General features: G+C 40.7%; 1 protein-coding gene across 1 annotated transcript; it reads left to right on the forward strand.

The window, feature by feature from the left end:
* Positions 1-5,887: 5,887 nt before the first annotated feature.
* Positions 5,888-18,771, forward strand: scg3 (secretogranin III). Its single transcript, XM_069705716.1, has 12 exons — positions 5,888-6,324; positions 6,985-7,037; positions 7,204-7,246; positions 7,415-7,630; positions 8,815-8,957; positions 9,270-9,428; positions 9,521-9,755; positions 10,121-10,237; positions 13,439-13,522; positions 14,151-14,261; positions 15,353-15,442; positions 17,909-18,771. Exons 1-12 carry the CDS (start codon positions 6,222-6,224, stop codon positions 18,025-18,027), a joined length of 1,473 nt encoding a protein of 490 aa, XP_069561817.1. The 5' UTR covers positions 5,888-6,221; the 3' UTR covers positions 18,028-18,771.
* The last annotated feature ends 12 nt before the right edge of the window (positions 18,772-18,783 follow it).

The raw sequence follows: 18,783 nt of genomic DNA on the forward strand, positions 1-18,783 counted from the left end.
ACTTTTAGTCCTAGTGTGGCTCAACCTGGACAAACTGGATACTAAAATTCCCAAAACGCCAGCAATAACATCTTTTCTTTTAAACACAAACTGCCTGGTACAAACCCTCATCCTTTAAACTCCATGCCCCGAGTTTAACACCGTCTCTAAACCCAAGCAAAACAACCCTGCAATACATCAATAGGGCTCATTTTTCTCCAGAACAACTGAATATTTTAGAATAATGCTGTGTAAAATTATCTGATATACATTAAGTCAGTTGAATTTTCCTTTAAACATGAACAAAACCCCAAATATATATCAAATACTCTTTCACTATAATGTCTTTAACTCAAAATGCTTCTCCAAAGTGCAGTTAATTTAGACCACACACACAGACAACTCAAAAACCAAACAGATGTACGTATCATTTCACCACAGAGGAGGGTTGGTGGACTGAAAATGCCCTGTGGCTTAATGAACTTCCAAAATTGCCCCCCTTAGGATCAGAGGACGATGGAGACGTCAGCTGCCTCCTAACTTAATGTCAGCTGGTGAAAAAAAGACCCAACTGTTGACTGTCACATGTTTGAGCCCCACTGCACAGCATGTGACCTTTTAAAATGTGTTCAAGGTGCACAGGGAACTACTGGCCCACTAACTGCAACTGCCAAAAGGTGGCATTGTCTTACAATAGCACAGCTTTTATAACCGAGAAAGGTATAAACCAGGATTTGGCAATGTCTCATAGTGTATGTGCAGTGGCATTTCACCCACAATTAGGTTTCATTAAAATAACTTGCTTCAGATTCTTTGTACCTTCTCTATCCACGCCTCCTTCTTCCACTGAGGACTCGCTGTGAATAAAAGGACAGCGTAGACCTCTAGTGGTGAAGTGACACCTCACTCAGAGGACTTGGGTTGCGTGCGTGTGTGCGTGTGTGCGGTTTGGGTTTTGGGTTTTGCACAAGCTTGTGGCTGTGAGTTAAAAAAAAAAAAAAAAAAATAGCAGAACTAATTAGAAATAAGCTGTTCTGACAAGGTTTGCCAGTGGGATTTAAATTGTGTGACAATAAGTTATTTCTCTTTCAAAACTGCTGTTCAAATGGGACAAGGGAAGCGTTTCAGATGGCACCTCTGCACAGGCCTGCTGACCACAGATAGCAATCTGAATAAATGAATTAATTGTGTCCACACAATCGGTTGTTTGTCCCAAATGACCAGTGAATGTTGTTTGTTTTTTTTTTTTTTTTTGGGGGGGGGGGGGAATGAATAAATGAAGTGTTTTTCCTGCCCACAGTTTGAAGAAGGCTCAATGATACATCAAAAGCAGCTATTCACTTAATTTATTCTAAAATGGATCGTCTTTCCCCTGTTTTTCCCCAGGGTTTGATATGAAGACAAAACTCATGTCCTTCTGAGAAAGTCTCCATTTAGACCTTACCAAAGGAGAGTCAGGAGTCAATTACTAAAGACAGATAAACACAAATAAATGCCATGTAAATTGTGTACTCCACTACCTCTCCGCCCAAACACACGCCCAGCGTATACATACACAACCAGCAACAATGATTCACTTACTTTTTCCTTGTTTTTTTTCCAGAATTTAACCAACTATTCATGTCAGGTCAGGAGCGTGGCACAAACATGTCATGAAACTTCAACTTTCCAGTAAGTTAAGCAATGTTTAAACAGTATGCTAAAGGTACACAAAAGGAAACTTTGATGAACATCAAAATATGTTTAGATATAGTTGGAGTATGCCTTCACATGGGAGAAAAGTTGGATGAGGTTCAAGCCTTTTGTGGCCCTGATAAACCTCAAGAGATGTAACCTAAAACTATGGTGCACGACTTTTTAAAAATATATATATAAAAGAACATCTGTTACATTCAAGCCCTCAAGTGTGGCGAGACATTTCAATGCTAAATATAAAATAGAAATATAAAATGGGCATGCTCTATGCACATCAGACACTTTTGCTGGCTGAGCTAGGGAACCTATGCCCTATGCTAACTTGAATGGAGTACAATAACTTAATGATGCGGCTCCTCTCGACTCCTCTAGGCTGACGCATTTCATTTTATATATCCAACGTTTTGCAGCAGCAACAGTAGGCGAAGCCTGCTTAAGCACTTGCAAATGTTTTTTTATTATTATTATTACACTCACTGGCAGAAAGGAAAGACAAAAGTTCTGTACTGCAGATTTAAGTTAGTGTCGGTTAAACGACTGTGGCTTTGCCTCAAATCGCAGACGTGGAGTGCTTTCATGATGGAAAAGTTCTGATCTCCAAGTGGAAAAATACACCTGAACGCCTCTCAATCTGGGAAAGAGGGAGGTTTTGGAGAGCTCAATGACAGCATTTGTGGTGAAAGTAATAATGTTCTTTTTGAAAAAAAATAGGGTAACATAACCAGACTTTGCTCGTTGAGCCTACCTAGTTTTCTAGCCGTGTTAAATATAAAAACAAATATCAGTAGCCTACATCAAAACATGCAGAAATATAGTGTACACATAATACCGAGCTCTTGAGCACCATTTCATGCGTTGGTTTATATGTATGCTGACCATGCTGTTTGTCTCTTTCTGTAGTCTATGAGCAGAAATTGAGCACATTTTCTGAGGGTAGTCTTGCTGCCTGTGAGTAAATGCTCTCAACTAAGAAGTGAGACGTTCCCAAACAGGAAGTTTTCCAATTCCCAGCTCATAATTAGGTACTTACACTTATTAATTTGCACAAGTGTATTCACACTACTCTGACAAGTATTAGTGAGTACAAGAGTGCACTCTTAATGGTCAAAACAAGTGTGAAACTGGACAACACTCACCATTAATGTTGCCGCCTTGGCTGCCTAGGAAGGAGAGGGACTACCAACTTTTTTTTCTTTTTTTTTTCATACTACTATAATTGTCTGGCTCAGAAACTGCGCCCGTGTTTATCACTACCACTATACTGTTGCCAGGAAGACGGCATCTGGTATGTTTAATGAGCGCGTGAAACGATGGGCACGAAAACACGTTTTTTTTAAACTCTCATGAGCAAACAAAGCTGGTAGACGTGTCGGCGGGTGATGCGTTCAAATGTTGCGGACGTCATTTCCGGTAAGCGCGTTAAATTCACGGACTTCGCAGGTAAGGGTATAACATGTAGTTCACAATTATAAGTTTACAAACGGAAATACACGAACTGAGACACAGCTACGCTTGTTTGGCATTAAACAGCCACATGTAAATCTCTGATGATAATAATAAACAACTATGTTGGTGCTCACACTGTGCATTGTGGGTAATGAATTTGATCCTATTTTAACCTATTTTTGTTAGTCTTAGATGTCAAATCCAATCCTAAATCTGCTCTTGTACTCAACTGTGAGTTGTGACAATGACTGTAATGTTTGGGCCATATTAAACTGACACAATTTTTCTAGTAAGTAGCCTAGTAAGTTGTACACTATGGCCAAGCAAGACAAAAACTGTCATTTGTGAATAAGGCTGTCATTCTCAAACCACAAAATTTGGAAACTGACCTCAGGGATCTCAACAAGAAAAATATTAGTGAGGTCCAGTTAGTCCCATTTGGAGCTACTCATAAGCATTTGGATAGGGTTTACAGATACTCCTCTAATTCTTCCACTCGGTTGCTGTTATTCACAATAAAGCAATAAACTACCCTAGCTTACAAAATGAGCATTCATTATAGTTCGCTGTCTCTTTGGTCTACTGCAAATATGTTGACATTTACTTTACATGTTCGTATTTATTAGGAAAGAGGCCTCTGTGCCTGTGTACATATCAGATGTTAGAGTTTAGATCATCTTTTGATTAAATAAAGGTGGAACCTGCAGAAGGGGAAATTATGTAAATAAACCGCACCAAGCGTATAACAGGGTTTTTGGGGGGTAGGAAGGGTTCTCTGTGATGTGAATACTTTTCTTTGGGTTTTTTGGGTTTTTTTTTTTCATGTTGGTCTTGTCAAGATGCGTATAGAGGAAATGAATAACGTCATGATGAGTGTAATTGCAGCTATTACACACAAGGTGTCAGTAGTCTACTATATTTTGTACATGGCAAAAGACCCAGTGAAGACAAGAGCAGATCAACAGGAAAAATTAAGGATGCATTTGTCGTAAACACTGTCATGTAAATCTAAACTGAAGAAAGTTAATGCTGTTGCATATCCTCAGAATCTCATAACTGCTTTTGGATGATTCTCTGGAGGTGTCCTTTGGTGCTCTTACCAGACCGAGTAGCTGCTTGGTCTCAGCTTGGCAGTGCTCCTGGTCTTAGACTGCTGAGGTAGGCAGAGGAGGAAGTACAGTCATCACACAGAAGGTGGCTAACACCCCATCCTGCACCGCACAGGGCATGGTGATGTGGCAGAATAAAATTAACATTTGAATTATGTGTTCTCTTATTAATTAACCTGATAGTAAATATAGTGCTCACTTGAATAATAGATGATGAATAATAATGTTTATTTCTGTACTCACTGAAGTAACACCTATATGCTTTTCTTACTACAACAAGCCAATCTGTGAAAAAGAGTGTCAAATTATATCGCATTGTATATTGTATCATCATACTGTGTTGTTTTCTTTTAATTGTATCTTAAGGCAAGCTGCTCTGGGAGAGACACACGCAAACCACTAATGGCACACATACAGCTAACAATAAATCTAATGGTACAGCTGACATAACTTCACTCCTGCATTCTGTGGGCGGAGAAGATCAACAGTGAACAGCATTAAACACATTAACTCTGCTTTGAAAGGAAAGGTATTAAAATGGAGCATTCATCTCTGTTTACTGCTTGTCAAAATGACAAACAAACATGAATGGTGTGTCATGAAATGACTCCGCTGAGAGAAAAATTGTCCAATTATGGATCAGGATGCACTTTAATCTCCCACAAAGCTTTTATAAACCGCAGGATTAACAGTGACATGCCACATCATCCAAATTATATGTCTTAATGCTACTAATGACTTGCTTTTTGTATTCAGACATTGTACTGTGGTCAGAGTCCACCTCTTCCTTTCACACTGAGATATGAAATATTACAATGCTGCTTCATGAGTGAACTCATCTGCTTCACTCTTATTTCATTAAAATCTAAATAAAAAAAAATAATAACGGTTGCTATTGACCGGCCAGTGGAAGATCTACAACCATGACGCAGGTTGTGAATGACGCACGAAATGGGCGGTTTTTTCTGCCTCAACGCTGTAAAAAATATTTAACTCAGCATTTTGTTTACAGTCTAATGTATGTTTGTGTTATAGGTTAAAAACTGAGCAAATAATACTGCATAAATGCTGCGTACTTCCAGTGCAATCTCATTTTTTTTGTCAGATGTTTTAATACAAAGGAATCTTTCCCTCAAAAAAATGTCGAGACAACTATTCTTATTTCAAGAGAAACCTTAATTATTTCTGAAATATTTTGCAATTCCATCTATAATAATAGTAAACTTTATTCATACCGCACTTTTCAAAACAAAGTTACCAAGAGCTTTACATTTCCAGGACTAAGGGCTGAAGGCAGTCAAATCAGGCAGAAATAGGTTAACACATAAAATAACGAACAAAAATAGAAGAAAATAGTAACAATTAACAATAAAACAGGGAAGAAATGTTCGAGGCAAGAGAGACACACAAAAAGAGTAATTGAAATGTAAAAAATAAAAAGCTTTTTTAAAAAGATAATTTTTGAGAAGTGATTTTAATAGTTTCTATAGCCTATTGTTTCCCCTGATTATAAATGGAGATATTCTTTTTAAGGACGAAATACCAGCTGAACAACTTGGACACTTTTTGCAGTGTTCACCTCTTCCTCCTCCTCTTCCTCCCTCCCTCTCCTCCTCCTCCTCTGTAAAGACGGAGGGGGCAGGTCTTGTAGTGGGATCTCTTACTGCTTTGGCAGGTGATGCTGTAGCTCACACGGGGCTTGAAGAGCCTCCCTGCTTATCGCTTTATAATTATAGAGAGGTGACCTGGTTTCAGCACCGCACCTCGTTAACAGCTCCAGAGTACAGCGGAGATTTTGCCCAGCCCCTCCCCGGCCGGTACGTCTGACAGAGCGGATACTCAGGGCGCAGCCTCCACGGCAGTTTCAGCACCAGCGGCCGGTCGAAGCGGAGCTGTCCACGCGTTCAGCACTTTTCTTCTGGAGGAGGAGACCGGACCGCAGGCAGCAAGACGCCCAAGAGGTTTCTGGCTCCGGAGATAGCGTATTTCAGGATGGCGTCAAAATATGTTGGCCTTTTCGTCCTTTTCCAGCTTCTAGCCCTGAATGTAGTGAGCCAGATATCTGCCTTCCCCACACCTACAGCCTCAACGGATGGTGAGTGGAAATAAGATGTCCTTGTAGTGTAAAGCATTTGTAAGAGTATCTTACTGTAGAAATGTCAGAGAAAACTGTTATGAGACTGAGATAGCAAGAGATTTTAAAATGCCACACACTACAATAACATCATACAACTCTTAATTCAGCACACATTCCTGATATTTAAAAATAAAATATAGAGGCTGTTCATTTTAGTATATATGTTTTTCGTGCTGTTTTGGGAGCTCCAATTTCATTTCAGCGTTGAACCTTTTGACTAAAGAACAGAAAACACGACAAAAAGCAGTGCCCTCAAAGTTCATCTCCAGCTCAGCAGTGACTGGTGGTGTTTTTAATGACGCCCGGTCGCCTACTAAGGCCGTTTGTGGTCTATTTTCGCCGCAGTTTAATCTTTTGTTTGATAATCCGATTAAGCTCTGCCTCTGCGATGGTGAGTTGGGAGAGCAGAAACGCAGCACATCCCATAAAGTCTGAAAGCAAATGAACAGAAAAAAAAAAAAAGTGATTGAATAAGTCAAAGTTTTAAAAAACAGAAGCACATTTTAGATTTTTTTTTAAAAGTCATGTGTACAATTTTCACGTAACCTGTAAAATCTGGGTCTGTTTATTAACAGTCAGCCGCCACTTTGATAACTGCATGCTTTTTCTCTGTTGCAGATAAAACTGTGCACAATAGACAGCTGACAGAAGAAAGACCTTTACAAGAGCAGGTAAGCTCCTCTTTCTCCGTAACCTGTGACTAATTTTGTTATCTAATATCCTGCCGTATGGGCTTTATGGTCACTTGTCAAACAAAGTTAGCCCAGCTAACCTTTTTAATCAGAGCCTATATCCGGAGGGGGGAAATTATTTGTTTAATATGTGTCCTTTCTCCAGATTGCTGAGGCGGACAGCGTCAAGGCTGCAGTACAGTCAGTTGGTAAGAGGAAACCTTGCTGCCAATCAATTAATGACTTTAGTTCTGCCTGCTGACTGGATTCATGTTGCAGCACTTCCAGTAAAACAGACTTCATCTGGACTGAGAAATATTAAGCACTTGAGCCACATTAACATCTCGTTTGACTGCTTTGTTTCTGCTGCCTGACAGAGAGCAGGAATCCCGCTGCCTCCAAGGACACGGAGTCAGAGCAGGACCGCGATGACTTTACCATGCTCAAGTCACTGGCTGATGGCCAGAAATCAAAGGAGAACACTGAGGTGGCTGTCAAGAAAGAAGATAAGTACGTTCCTGATGAATCAGACTCTACCAAGAGCCGACGTCTTGCCGAGGACTACGACTCCACCAAGAACGGGATGGACTACAGTAAGTACCACTGTCACCAGTCACCTTGTGCTTTGTTGCTGTTTTGCATTTTTCAGTCCCTCTGCCTGTGTAACCTTTGACCCCCTTGCCAAGGGTGGGTCTCACCCCGTGTGTTTCCGCCTGTCACCGGCAGGCCACCTGGCAGACATTGTGGGAAAGAGGAGGCAGAGAAGACACGTGCATGTGTGATGGGGATAACCAGAGGCAGTTAGAAAGAGTCAAAGACCGAACACATGAACGCAGAGGGAAAGATTATCCTCTGCCCTTCTTTCATCTCTTCACAGGAGACTTTTAAAAACATGGCTCAGCATTCCTGACCATATACAAGAATGAAGTAGCCTTTGTGACGGCTCTAGATTCAACCTAAGACATTGCGTGAAAAAACATTTGTCAAAAAAACCCACACACGATCCAAACATTTGTTGATATGTATATTTATTATCCTTGATAGATTCATCAGAGGAACACACATTTCACTGTACATGCAGGTAATTCGAGCGTCGGCATAAAGCAGTCTCTGAGGTGACTCAGGCACAAAGCCCTGAGTGCTGCACTTCATCGATTCATGCAGTCAGTCCAGCAATGACAAGTGGCTCGTCAGATTACGCTAATTCTAAATTTGGCTGGCGCAGTCAAGATTTAATTTCTTATTTTCCAGAGTGAGACAAAAATAGGCCCGCTGTTCAAAAGTAAAGAGCATCTCGGATGATTCAATCTGCCAATACAGGCAAAAGGATTCTGGCGCTGCTTATTTTTATTGTGTTTGGACCTTGCGAAGGAACTGTTATGTAAGAGTCAAGCTGTAATAATTACACATTTTCGACTCCGTAAAGCAGATATGCTGAACAAGAGGAGAGACAAGGAATTCGCGACAGACAAATCATTTTCTATTCAATGAGAGAGAGACTTTTTTCTAGGGCTGGGTGCGTTTAACATTTTATGATGCAATAGAGAGACAGAGAAGAATTTGAAAAGATCAATAGAAAAAAGAAGAGAGTAGGGAAAGGATTTTATTTTACAAACTTTGTATTTTATGAGTTAGAATATTCAAGAATTTTGTCAGTGCGATGCAACTTTTTTCAATCAAATAGATTAAGAATTTAAGCAATGCTTTGTATCTGCACACAGATAATACGCATGTCAAGACAGTTGTGAATGATACTTTACGTGTCGCCTCCTCTCAGATGACCCAGAAAGCTTCCGTCAGGTTGACGGTACTCTGCTGACAGCTGAAGACATCGTCCAGAAGATTGCCAACAAGATCTACGAGGAGGACGACAGAGGGGTGTTTGACAGGATCGTCTCCAAACTGCTCAAACTGGGGCTGGTGAGTTGTGAGCTTGTATACTCATTCGCCATTTAGTTCAAGACAGCCTGCCGGGTGACATTTGCAGGAGCAACAGGAGCTCTGTCTGTCTGCACTCCCTGCTTCCTCAGTGGGAGATGAAGAAATGTGTGATTTGTGCTTTTGTTCCATAATCTTGGGTGTGAATTGCTTTTTAGATGCTTAATAAGTAGTCTGCCGCCGCCCGAATTGTTCCGCTGAGATGGAGTGACAGTGATCAATATGTGATACATAGAAGTTCATAGTCAGTACATATTGTTCTAACCCATCACGTCTTTCTTTGTATTTTTATAGATCACAGAAAATCAGGCAGATACTCTGGAGTACCAGGTGGCCGAGGCTCTGCAGGATCTCATCTCCAAAAACGCCAAGAACAACGAGATTGAGGACGTCGAGAGCGATGACCGAGATACCAGGGGAGAGCAGGACGACCAGGGTTCAGACACAAACACGGTAAAACTTCCAAAAAAAAGTGATTGGAGAAAGTAATAGTAATAAGATTAAAGCATGGCAACAATAACAACCAAAAACTCTGGCATTTCCAGGACACATGGGAGCCACCCAGGCGCCGCTACAACAAAGACGAGGAGGACGGGGAAGAAGGTGACGATGAGATTGAGGACGAGGTGGACGGGGATGCAGAAGAAGAAGAGGGGAACGCAGCTGACAACGCCTGGGACAAAGATACCGAGGAGGGCAACGAGGTGAGCCCTGAAGATGGACTCCAGGACCTGCAGTACTTCCCAAACTTCTACCGTCTGCTCAAGAGCCTCGATTCAGGTAGAAACACAAACACTCCTGGAGGCAGCCGGGACATTTTAGATCAGAGCCAAAAAAAAACCTCTTCACAGCATCTTCCATCCAAAAATAGGAATTTTTCAGATCAAAAGTAGGACTGGATTGCTGTTGTTGTCATGGCAATATTGTTCTCAAGGATGAATCATTGCTTATTTTGTCCACCTTTGTTTCCCCTACACATATAAAATGCGTACATGAAATACACACACACACACCGCACTAATTATTAATAATCCCATCATCATGACCCCCACAGTCAAACACCATGTGATAACTCTAACACCATGGTAACCAGTTGCAGTTGCCAGAAGCTGGTTTTGCATTTGTCCTCTGCTTTGTTGTTGCAGATCAAGACACTCAGGAGAGAGAGACATTGATCACCATAATGAAGACGCTGATTGATTTTGTGAAGATGATGGTGAAGTACGGCACCATCACGCCAGAGGAGGGAGTGTCCTATCTGGGTAAGACATAATATAATACCAATACTGTCTGTTAACAGTTGGAGATATTCACTGCCCAAAAGTGAGGTAAAGAATTGTACAACAGGTGCCACAGTCCTTAAACTTCTTGCTTCATATGACTTTATTTTGGCAGATCATTCTTGGTTTTGACCTTACAGTCTTGATGTGATTGAATAGTTGAGGAAAATGTCCCATTAAAAAGTCCCATAAAACCAGCACTGTAGACCCCCATGAGATTTTCTCATCAAATAATCATAGATTTACTTTCTGTGGCAGCATGTCATGATTGTGTGATTGTATCATGGTCGTGTTTTTCAAAATACTGTCGTCTAAAGTAACGATCCCAACCAAAACGCAACTAAAGTAAAAATAAGGTTGAGTCTATTTGCATGCATTTGCCACATCACATCATATGTTTACATATACATAAATATATAATATTGTGATATTGATTTTAACCAATACTGGAAAGTCCTATGGACTGTATGTGTGGCTTACATGTGGATGAAAAATTTCAAATATAGGTTTCAATCCATCCATTGCAGTTAACCAGCTAGTGTGTGTACATTACTCCGTCTGTGTTTTATGTGCTTTTTCTCTGTGTTATACTTGTGTTCAGTCGAGCTAATATTCCCGATCAGTCGACGCAATGGAGTGTGAAGCCTGCACAGACAGATTAGTGTCAGGAGCATGCTATAAAACCAGGCTGTTTTTTTGTTTTTTTTAATGGCTGGTCCTCACATTAGTCGCCAGTGGAAAGGTCATCCACCTGTAAGGAACAGCTGTCATCTCTCAGTGTGAGTGAGTCTGATGAAAGCCCAGAACAAACATCTCTCACCCTAAATGCCATCCAGTCCCAGACAGAAGAAGAAGAAATGATAGCCTATCCTTATTTCTACATGAGACCGGACTGAATCATGCTTTAAAGTCAGATCAACAGATGTGGTGCATCTTTTGTTGCAATATTATTATCATTATCAATTAATGTGACTATTATTTTTACATCGTTCATTTGTTTAATTTTAAAACTGGCCATTACAAGTATCCAGGCCTCAAAGTTATGTCTTCATATTGCTTGTTTTTTTTTAAATCCAAAAACAGTCCTAAATATAAATATATTATTGAAATTAACCGTGATAAAATAAAACTAGAAAACATATTGCTCATATTTAAGAAGTTTAAAACAAAAATGTATGGCATTTTTGCTTGATAAATGCCTGTTGACATCTTTTAGTCAACCAATTGTTTTGATACTTGTTTTAACATGTATCAACACATACAAATGCAGCTAATTACAATGTGTTTACAATTATATATCCTGCTCTAAGTCACAATCCAGTATTGTAACAGAGGCTGTCCTATGTAGGCTATAGAGGGATTAATCAATTGTCCCTGAGATGACCAGCAGCAGCAGCAGCAGCCGGCCGTTGTTGTCTCTTACAGAAGACCCATAACCGCTGCTGACGTTCCTCACCAGAACAAAACAGGCATATACTATTACACAAGATGTGAGTTTCCAAGGCAACCCCTCTGGCTTTATATAGTATAGGTTGTTAAGAGATAATGGGATGGAATTCCACCATCACCGAGCAACGTGTTAGTGTCCCCCTCCCCTCCTACAACTGTGGTGCTCCAGTGTGTCAGCCAGGTACACAACTGAATTGCCACAGCTGTCAATCAACTCTAATCTGCCAGTGAGTGACGTAAGTCTCAAGATAGAGAGAGAGAGAGAGAGAGAGAGAGAGAGAGAGAGAGAGAGAGTGGGGGAGGAAGAAATGTAGTGTGTGTGTGTGTGTGTGTGTGTGTGTGTGTGTGTGTGTGTGTGTGTGTGTGTGTGTGTGTGTGTGTGTGTGTGTGTGTGTGTGTGTGTGCGTGCGTGCGTGCGTGCGTGCGTGCGTGCGTGCGTGCGTGTATGTGGGCAGAGGGAGAGGCTGAAATAATGGGCTTCCACTGTGCCACAGGTGGGAGGTGGCTTGAATACATCTAATGTCCAAGGCAGAATGAGATTGTTAGATAATAAGAAATAAAAGGAGGCTGGAGAGAACAGCGTTGAGAGAGGAAATTGCAAGGCTCCTTGATGCACTCAAATCAAGCCTTTCTGCTCGTCTTATCTTTTTGTCGTCCTTCCGTCCTCATTTGCAGACCAGCATGCAAAACTCTCCAAAGACCTGGCCCAGAATCAGAAAAAAAAACAATCCTTCCGCTCTAATCTATCGTCATATTTTGACTTTGCACAGAAGTATATTGTTCTTTCAATGCATAAAGCAACTGACTAAAATATAGGTTATAATCCAGAACAGTGCTCACTCAGTTGGAGATGGTTCTTCGGAAATTGAATAAACATTTAACAAATTCTTCATAACTCACAGTAATGTAGTTAAGCAGATATAACTCCTGCTGTGAGACGCCCATAAACATAATGAATGATAACATTGTAAAATACAGTTACAATTATGCCAGATTTGTTCTCATAGGAGAAGTTGTTGACACAAAAACATCTTATAGCTGCATTGTAATGTGTTATAAACCCTGATTAAATGTTTGAATTGTCCATCTAAATGCTAAATAGTAAGACTTAAGTTAAATTGTTACTAGAACTTGATACAGAGGATGTAATTTCATCTAATCTCTGATGTGTATATCTCCAGAACATCTGCTGCCTTTATTTTTGAACATATGGTTTACTGCTTTGTTAATCCAGATAGAACTAGTTGTACCATCGGGCAATATGATCTGTTTGTGTCGTTCCCTATTTCCTAATCCTTCTGTGAAAACGCAATAATCTAACCCCTGTAATACTTATGTTAACAAACCCTGACGATTATTTTACAAAACTCCTCATGTATTTTATACATGTGGTACTTTTTCCTATACAATAGAGACGAATCTTGTCTCTGCTGTTCAAATGCAGGTGTGTGTGATTTGAGTATGTGTCACTGTTCCAATATTCAATCTACAATGCATAAATTAATTATTGGAAATGATAGAGGAAAAACACAAAACCATGTTAACCACTGTCGTCATACTATGGAACCATCTTTTCATTAATTAGATAAAACCTTTTCTAATGATAATCAGCCTCTGAGTCACACAGGAACAGCGTGGGACTTTGAAGCGGTGAAGAGGCTTTCGTTGATTGTCTGAGAACATGATTTTCCGGTCATGTAAAGTAAATAATTGTCCTGTTTCAAACACCTGCAGAGAACCTGGACGCTATGATTGCCATGCAGACCAAGAATAAGCTGGGCAAGTCTCTCGGGCCTTCTGACATCACTGGACCCAACGGTAAACAGCCTCTCAAGTTCCCATCCAAACATGTCAAACATAGGCAAAATCATATCATTTTATCCTACGGGGTCAGATGTAGTTAATACACTTGGAGATACAGCTTAAGTAGGCTCTTTATTATTGTTTAAAATGTGGCTCAATCACATTTCTCCAAGGTGTAAGGCTACAGCTAGCAGCCAGCCAGTTAGTTTAGCTTAGCATAGTGATTGAAAACGGGGGGAACAGCCAATGTAGCTCTGCTGAACGTGCACAATATCCACCTACCAGCACTTCTAATGCTTACTAACAAACACATTGTATACTGTTGGTTAAATTCTTGCAAAACATAAATGGAAAAACAACAATTGAGTGTTCTATAGGGAGTCATATACCTGACTATTTCTTGGGTGGGAGCAGTTGTCGTGCAGCAACATCGTCTCGAAGGAGTAACTGCTCCTCGTCAAAAAAAATAGTCTGAAACACAACATTTTTACACTTACATACACTTGAACTGCATTCTTGTCGAGATTTAACAAACTCCATATATAAAGCGCGTTGGTCTCTGCCAGAAAGCAAATGCTAAACTGCTACTTTAAGCAACTAAGCACCAATTTTTAACGCTGCACGCACTGATTCTGTGCTGTAGGCAAAAACCTGGACGAGGACGACAACACCAAAGCCGAGGCTGCCAAGATGCAGAAGGAATATGAGAACCTGAAAGACTCTACCAAGGAGGAGCAGCCATCAACAGACACCAGTCAGTCCACTACCCAGTCCTGATGACCACGGGAAACATGATTAGTTTTTTGTTTTGTGATTTGATAATTAGCTGATAATTTGATACTTTAAAAAAAAAAAAAAAAACATTTTCCCACTCACAAATGATAAACTATACCCTTGTAAATTGCATGATTAATTTTTTTAAGATCTTTTTTTATTTGCATTATGTTTTTATGGTTGTTGTTGTTTTTTTTTTTACCAAATGTCTCAAATAAATACATGATTCACAAATATAGCAAATTCCCACCACATCAGTTCATAGATGAAGTAAGACATCTTCTTCACTATACCTCAAAAGTAGTTTGACCGTAATGGCTCATTTCATACATTTTGTATTCACTCAGCTGGCCTGACAGGAAGTAGCACTGCGTAGTCCCTGGCCAATCATGATTAAGTCCCTGTTCGTCCCTGAACTAGGACAGTCCAATAGCACTCACAGAAAAGCTTGTCACAGCTGCCATTATTCTGCGTCCCCATCCACTGTACTGTGCCCACTCATAAATTTAATCCAGACACACACACACGCGATCACGTAGAGACATAAAGTCATAAAAAGGATAAAACAAAACAGAGCAGGATTACCGCCAGGACATTTCATTTTGTTTTAGCAGGACATGAAGCAACTACTGAGTGATGTCAACTAAACACAGTGTTACCTTTAAAAAGAGCTGCATAATTTCACATTAGTAGAAAAATTAGAACATGCATTATAATATATATTTAATCTCAAACTTAAAGCTGTAGATATCAGATACATATTGCTTCCACCATTTTTCTTATTAGGTCTGTCTTTTTTGTTTTGTTTTGTTAAACTAGGACCAGAAGGAATGTGTCTTATTGTTCTGCCACTTTAATATAAAAGTACAGTCCTGGCTGCCAGCATATTTCCACCGCTACAGAAAAATAAGTACTTCTTGCTTCAGGAAATGTTGTGGTGTAAATGATTGATAAGCCTAAAATAGCACTGTCTTATTCTTTTCTGATCTTTTTTTTTCATATTGTAATATTTCAATGAGGAAAATTCTCCTGTGTCTTTCTTTTGTTTTTCTCCCTCTTTTCTCTCTCCAGATCAGCCTGGCAAGTCAGAGACTTACCTGGAGGCCATCAGGAAGAACATTGAGTGGCTGAAGAAACACGACAAAGAGGAAGGCAAAGATGGTGAGACATGTTTCCTTACTGGAAAATAGATGAGAGAAACTAGAAATCGAAAGACCACAAAGCACAGAGGACCTGTTCCATTTCCGTGATAACGAGTCACTCTAAACTGTTTTTCCTTCTCCAATCTTTGCTGAGTATTAAGAGCCAGAACTAGAAAACATCCTCATTTGCAAACCCTCACTCCCCACTAAACAGTCGTGGGCTGCAAACAGGTCTGAGGTGACGCACTAAAGTACAGAAAATTTGAAGCATCTTTTGTTTGCCTCAATTTGCAATTTAAAAGAGTGTGGGATACCAGGATCGCTGCTTCACTCCAGATCTCATGAATATGGATACATCTTGATGAGCCTGTCCTAATCGCTCCTGTTACAGCTGCCTTGTTCAGAGATAAAGATCTATTTATTTGATTCCCTCCTGCCTGTTCCTCCTCATCTATGCTGTCTGTGGAAAAAAAAAAAGAAGAGATATAATGGCTGATATTGATCCGGCTTCATAAATAGAGCTTCTATCACAACAACACAGAGTAGCCAGGATGGATTTTTACTGCTTTTCATGTTCAGAACATCACCTCTTTCCCATCCAGGATCTGCTCATGGCTCAGGATTTATAGTGTTTGTGAGCTTGTACTTATATTTGCAGCATTACCCCTACTGTAACTGTCAGCATTCATAAGGGAAGCAGCATGTGACCCAGAAACTGCACCGGTCTGCAGAGTTGTGAAAACCCATGGAAGCTTCACACACAACAAGCGCGCTCGTCTAACGGGAGAAGCCTGCTATTGGGGCTCTCCACAGTTTATAATTAATACCCAGTGGTGCTTAATTAAGCAGAGGAGAATGAAATGTTAATGAGTTCTCACTATTCAGGCCATCCGCCCACTGGTGATCATCTCAACAGGACATCTCGGACAAAAGTTCTGGCTCAGTGAGATTTATATTTACTGTTAATGTTCACTGGTCTGATCTAATCTGAGCAGATCAATGGAGGAGGTCAGAAAAAAACAATTCCAACATGGAGGAATTACAGATACAAATGTAGTAAGTCTGACCCAGATTCTTCCAACACATAAGAAAGAAAATAAATGGACTGACGCTGAGCACAGAGCGCGGAAGAGTAGAGGGGAGTGGAGTGCTTGAACAGCAGGGAAGTTTTGTTCCGAGTTCATCTCTGACCTTGCTCTGTGTAGGACACCTCATTAGCATTCATGTGCGTGGAGTGGTTGTTGGGGACAACAGAGGCCTCCCCGCCTGCCTGTCAGCAAACCGGTCAGAGGAGACAGACAGATAATGGTGCAAGAGCAGACGGACTCAGACTGAACACTCGCACACAAAATGTCAAAATGTGCCACCAGAATCATCCAGTTTTTCCCCACAGTGGGACTCGGGAATAAAATGATTCACCGCCAGGAGCTACTTTTCTAACACACCTCGTACCACATAAAACTGCTCTCTAAAGCTCTCATCCTTGTTCTCTCTATTTTCCCCTCGCTCTTGTCGCAGTGAGTACAGCTGGAGGAGAACAAAAGCCCTTTCAACCAAAAGCAGTGTCATAGAAACTGAGTGGGAGACGGGCCATTTATTGTGTTTACCAGAAGCACCCATTAGGACAATCTCAGCAGACTCTGCGTGTGTGTTTCTCTTAATGAGTTCGTACGTGCGTGCGTGCGTGCGTGTGTGTGTGTGTGCGTGCGTGCGTGCGTGTGTGTGTGTATACGCCTACACGCTACAGAGATTAGCCAGAGGAGCAGATGGACGTAGGGGCGACATCCTGGTTTTGGTTTTTGGCTCCTCGCAGCCGAGACTGCGAGAAGTGAGGCCGTCTCTAATCACATTCTGTTAATCCCTCACACAGGTCATGTTTGTCATCGGCAAAGCAACTGTATCTTCAAGCGGTGCAATAAAATTGCCGCTGCTCTGAATGTCCTCAGGAAGGCGCAGGAAGTTGCCGTGTGACTTTTAGGCTGTCCTCTAACCTTCTGGTGCCGCTTCATTCAGAGTCAGTCAGAGCAGGGAGAAGTGGTGCTGCAGCTGTCTGCTTGCTCTTTCAAACTCATTTGTTACCATGATGGATAATACAGAGTTGGGCTGTGTTCATCTCTAAATATAGCCACATCCCACTGCAGCCTTATGGTGCAGTGTCAAATGACTTGACAAGAGCAAGGTGAATACAAATTGAGCTTCAAAAGAAGGTTAAAGTATTTGAAAGTTAGGATTTATTTCATTTGAAGAAGTACAACTTTGATCTTTATCTTATTTCATGCTTGTATATGGTATTTTCTTAATCTCAGACAAACATGCTCTGACCTTAATCCTCCCTCGAGCTTGTTTGGGTGTGGCATTTTAAGAAGATGGTGCTTCAAGAGTTTAATGTCTGATCTTTCCAGCCTTCCACAACAACCTCATGATCTCGCTCTCCTTGACCCTCAGAGTATAAAGCCATCCTCTGCTGTACCTCGTCTTATTTTAGATTACGACCTGTCCAAACTGAAGGATTTCATGGACCAGCAGGTCGACTCGTACATCGAGAAGGGCATCATCGCCAAAGACGAAGGCGACACCATCAAGAGGATCTACAGCAGCCTGTAACACCATCATCTGTCCTCCAACCAAGCTCTGGCCTGAAACACAGGACTTAACCTGACACCAAGATCTCCCACAAAACCCTGACTACTTACAATTACTTCCCATGGCATGGTAAAGTACGTACTGTGTATTCAAAAGTACCTGCTTAGGGGAACTTGTTTACCTTCCCAAAACACACCAAGACATGGGACTTAATAAGTACACAAAATTAAAAGTTATTCCTTACAGCTACCCGATTTATTTGCACGCCAAGATTGCAGAGTAATAGTCATTAGAGAAATCAGACTATTTTATGTAACAAACTCACCATACATAATGCTAGAATTTACCCCAACCTGACTCCCGTGGGAAATGAATGTGATGAGAACATGATGCTGTAGCTTTGTCATAACTTTCAAATACATTTTTGTAACAAAATACACATATATCAAATTATACTCGTGTAACTTGTTTTAGCCTGTTATATCCCCCCCTCCAGTGTATACGTAAGATCTTAATGTATTCTTGCTTTTTACTTTACCAAAAATATATTTGTGTTTCATGTCAGCGCGCTCTGTACTCTTTTGTTATGCTGTATTTCCTCTGAAGCCCACAAGGGGGCGATGTCTGAATCATCAATTCTCTGCATGTCTCCGAGTTCAACATTTCCATCTCTGTAGAGGCAAAAAGATGAAGTATTTTTAAATGTAAATATTTGTGATTTTTTCCTAAAGTTGTAAAAGCAATTAAAACATTGCCTTTTCTTTACCTGTGTACTTA

The sequence above is a fragment of the Brachyistius frenatus genome, unplaced genomic scaffold, assembly GCF_029030835.1.
Source record: "Brachyistius frenatus isolate BFR_SWC_R1_liver_20210118 unplaced genomic scaffold, ASM2903083v1 Contig_58, whole genome shotgun sequence".
NCBI classification, from domain to species: domain Eukaryota; kingdom Metazoa; phylum Chordata; class Actinopteri; family Embiotocidae; genus Brachyistius; species Brachyistius frenatus.

Coding starts and splice junctions, on each gene's coding strand:
- scg3 (XM_069705716.1), top strand. CDS start 6,222: ATGGCGTCAAAATATGTTGGCCTTTTCGTCCTTTTCCAGCTTCTAGCC. Junction 7,631..8,814: donor CAAGAACGGGATGGACTACA/GTAAGTACCACT, acceptor GCCTCCTCTCAG/ATGACCCAGAAAGCTTCCGT. Junction 15,443..17,908: donor CAAAGAGGAAGGCAAAGATG/GTGAGACATGTT, acceptor GTCTTATTTTAG/ATTACGACCTGTCCAAACTG.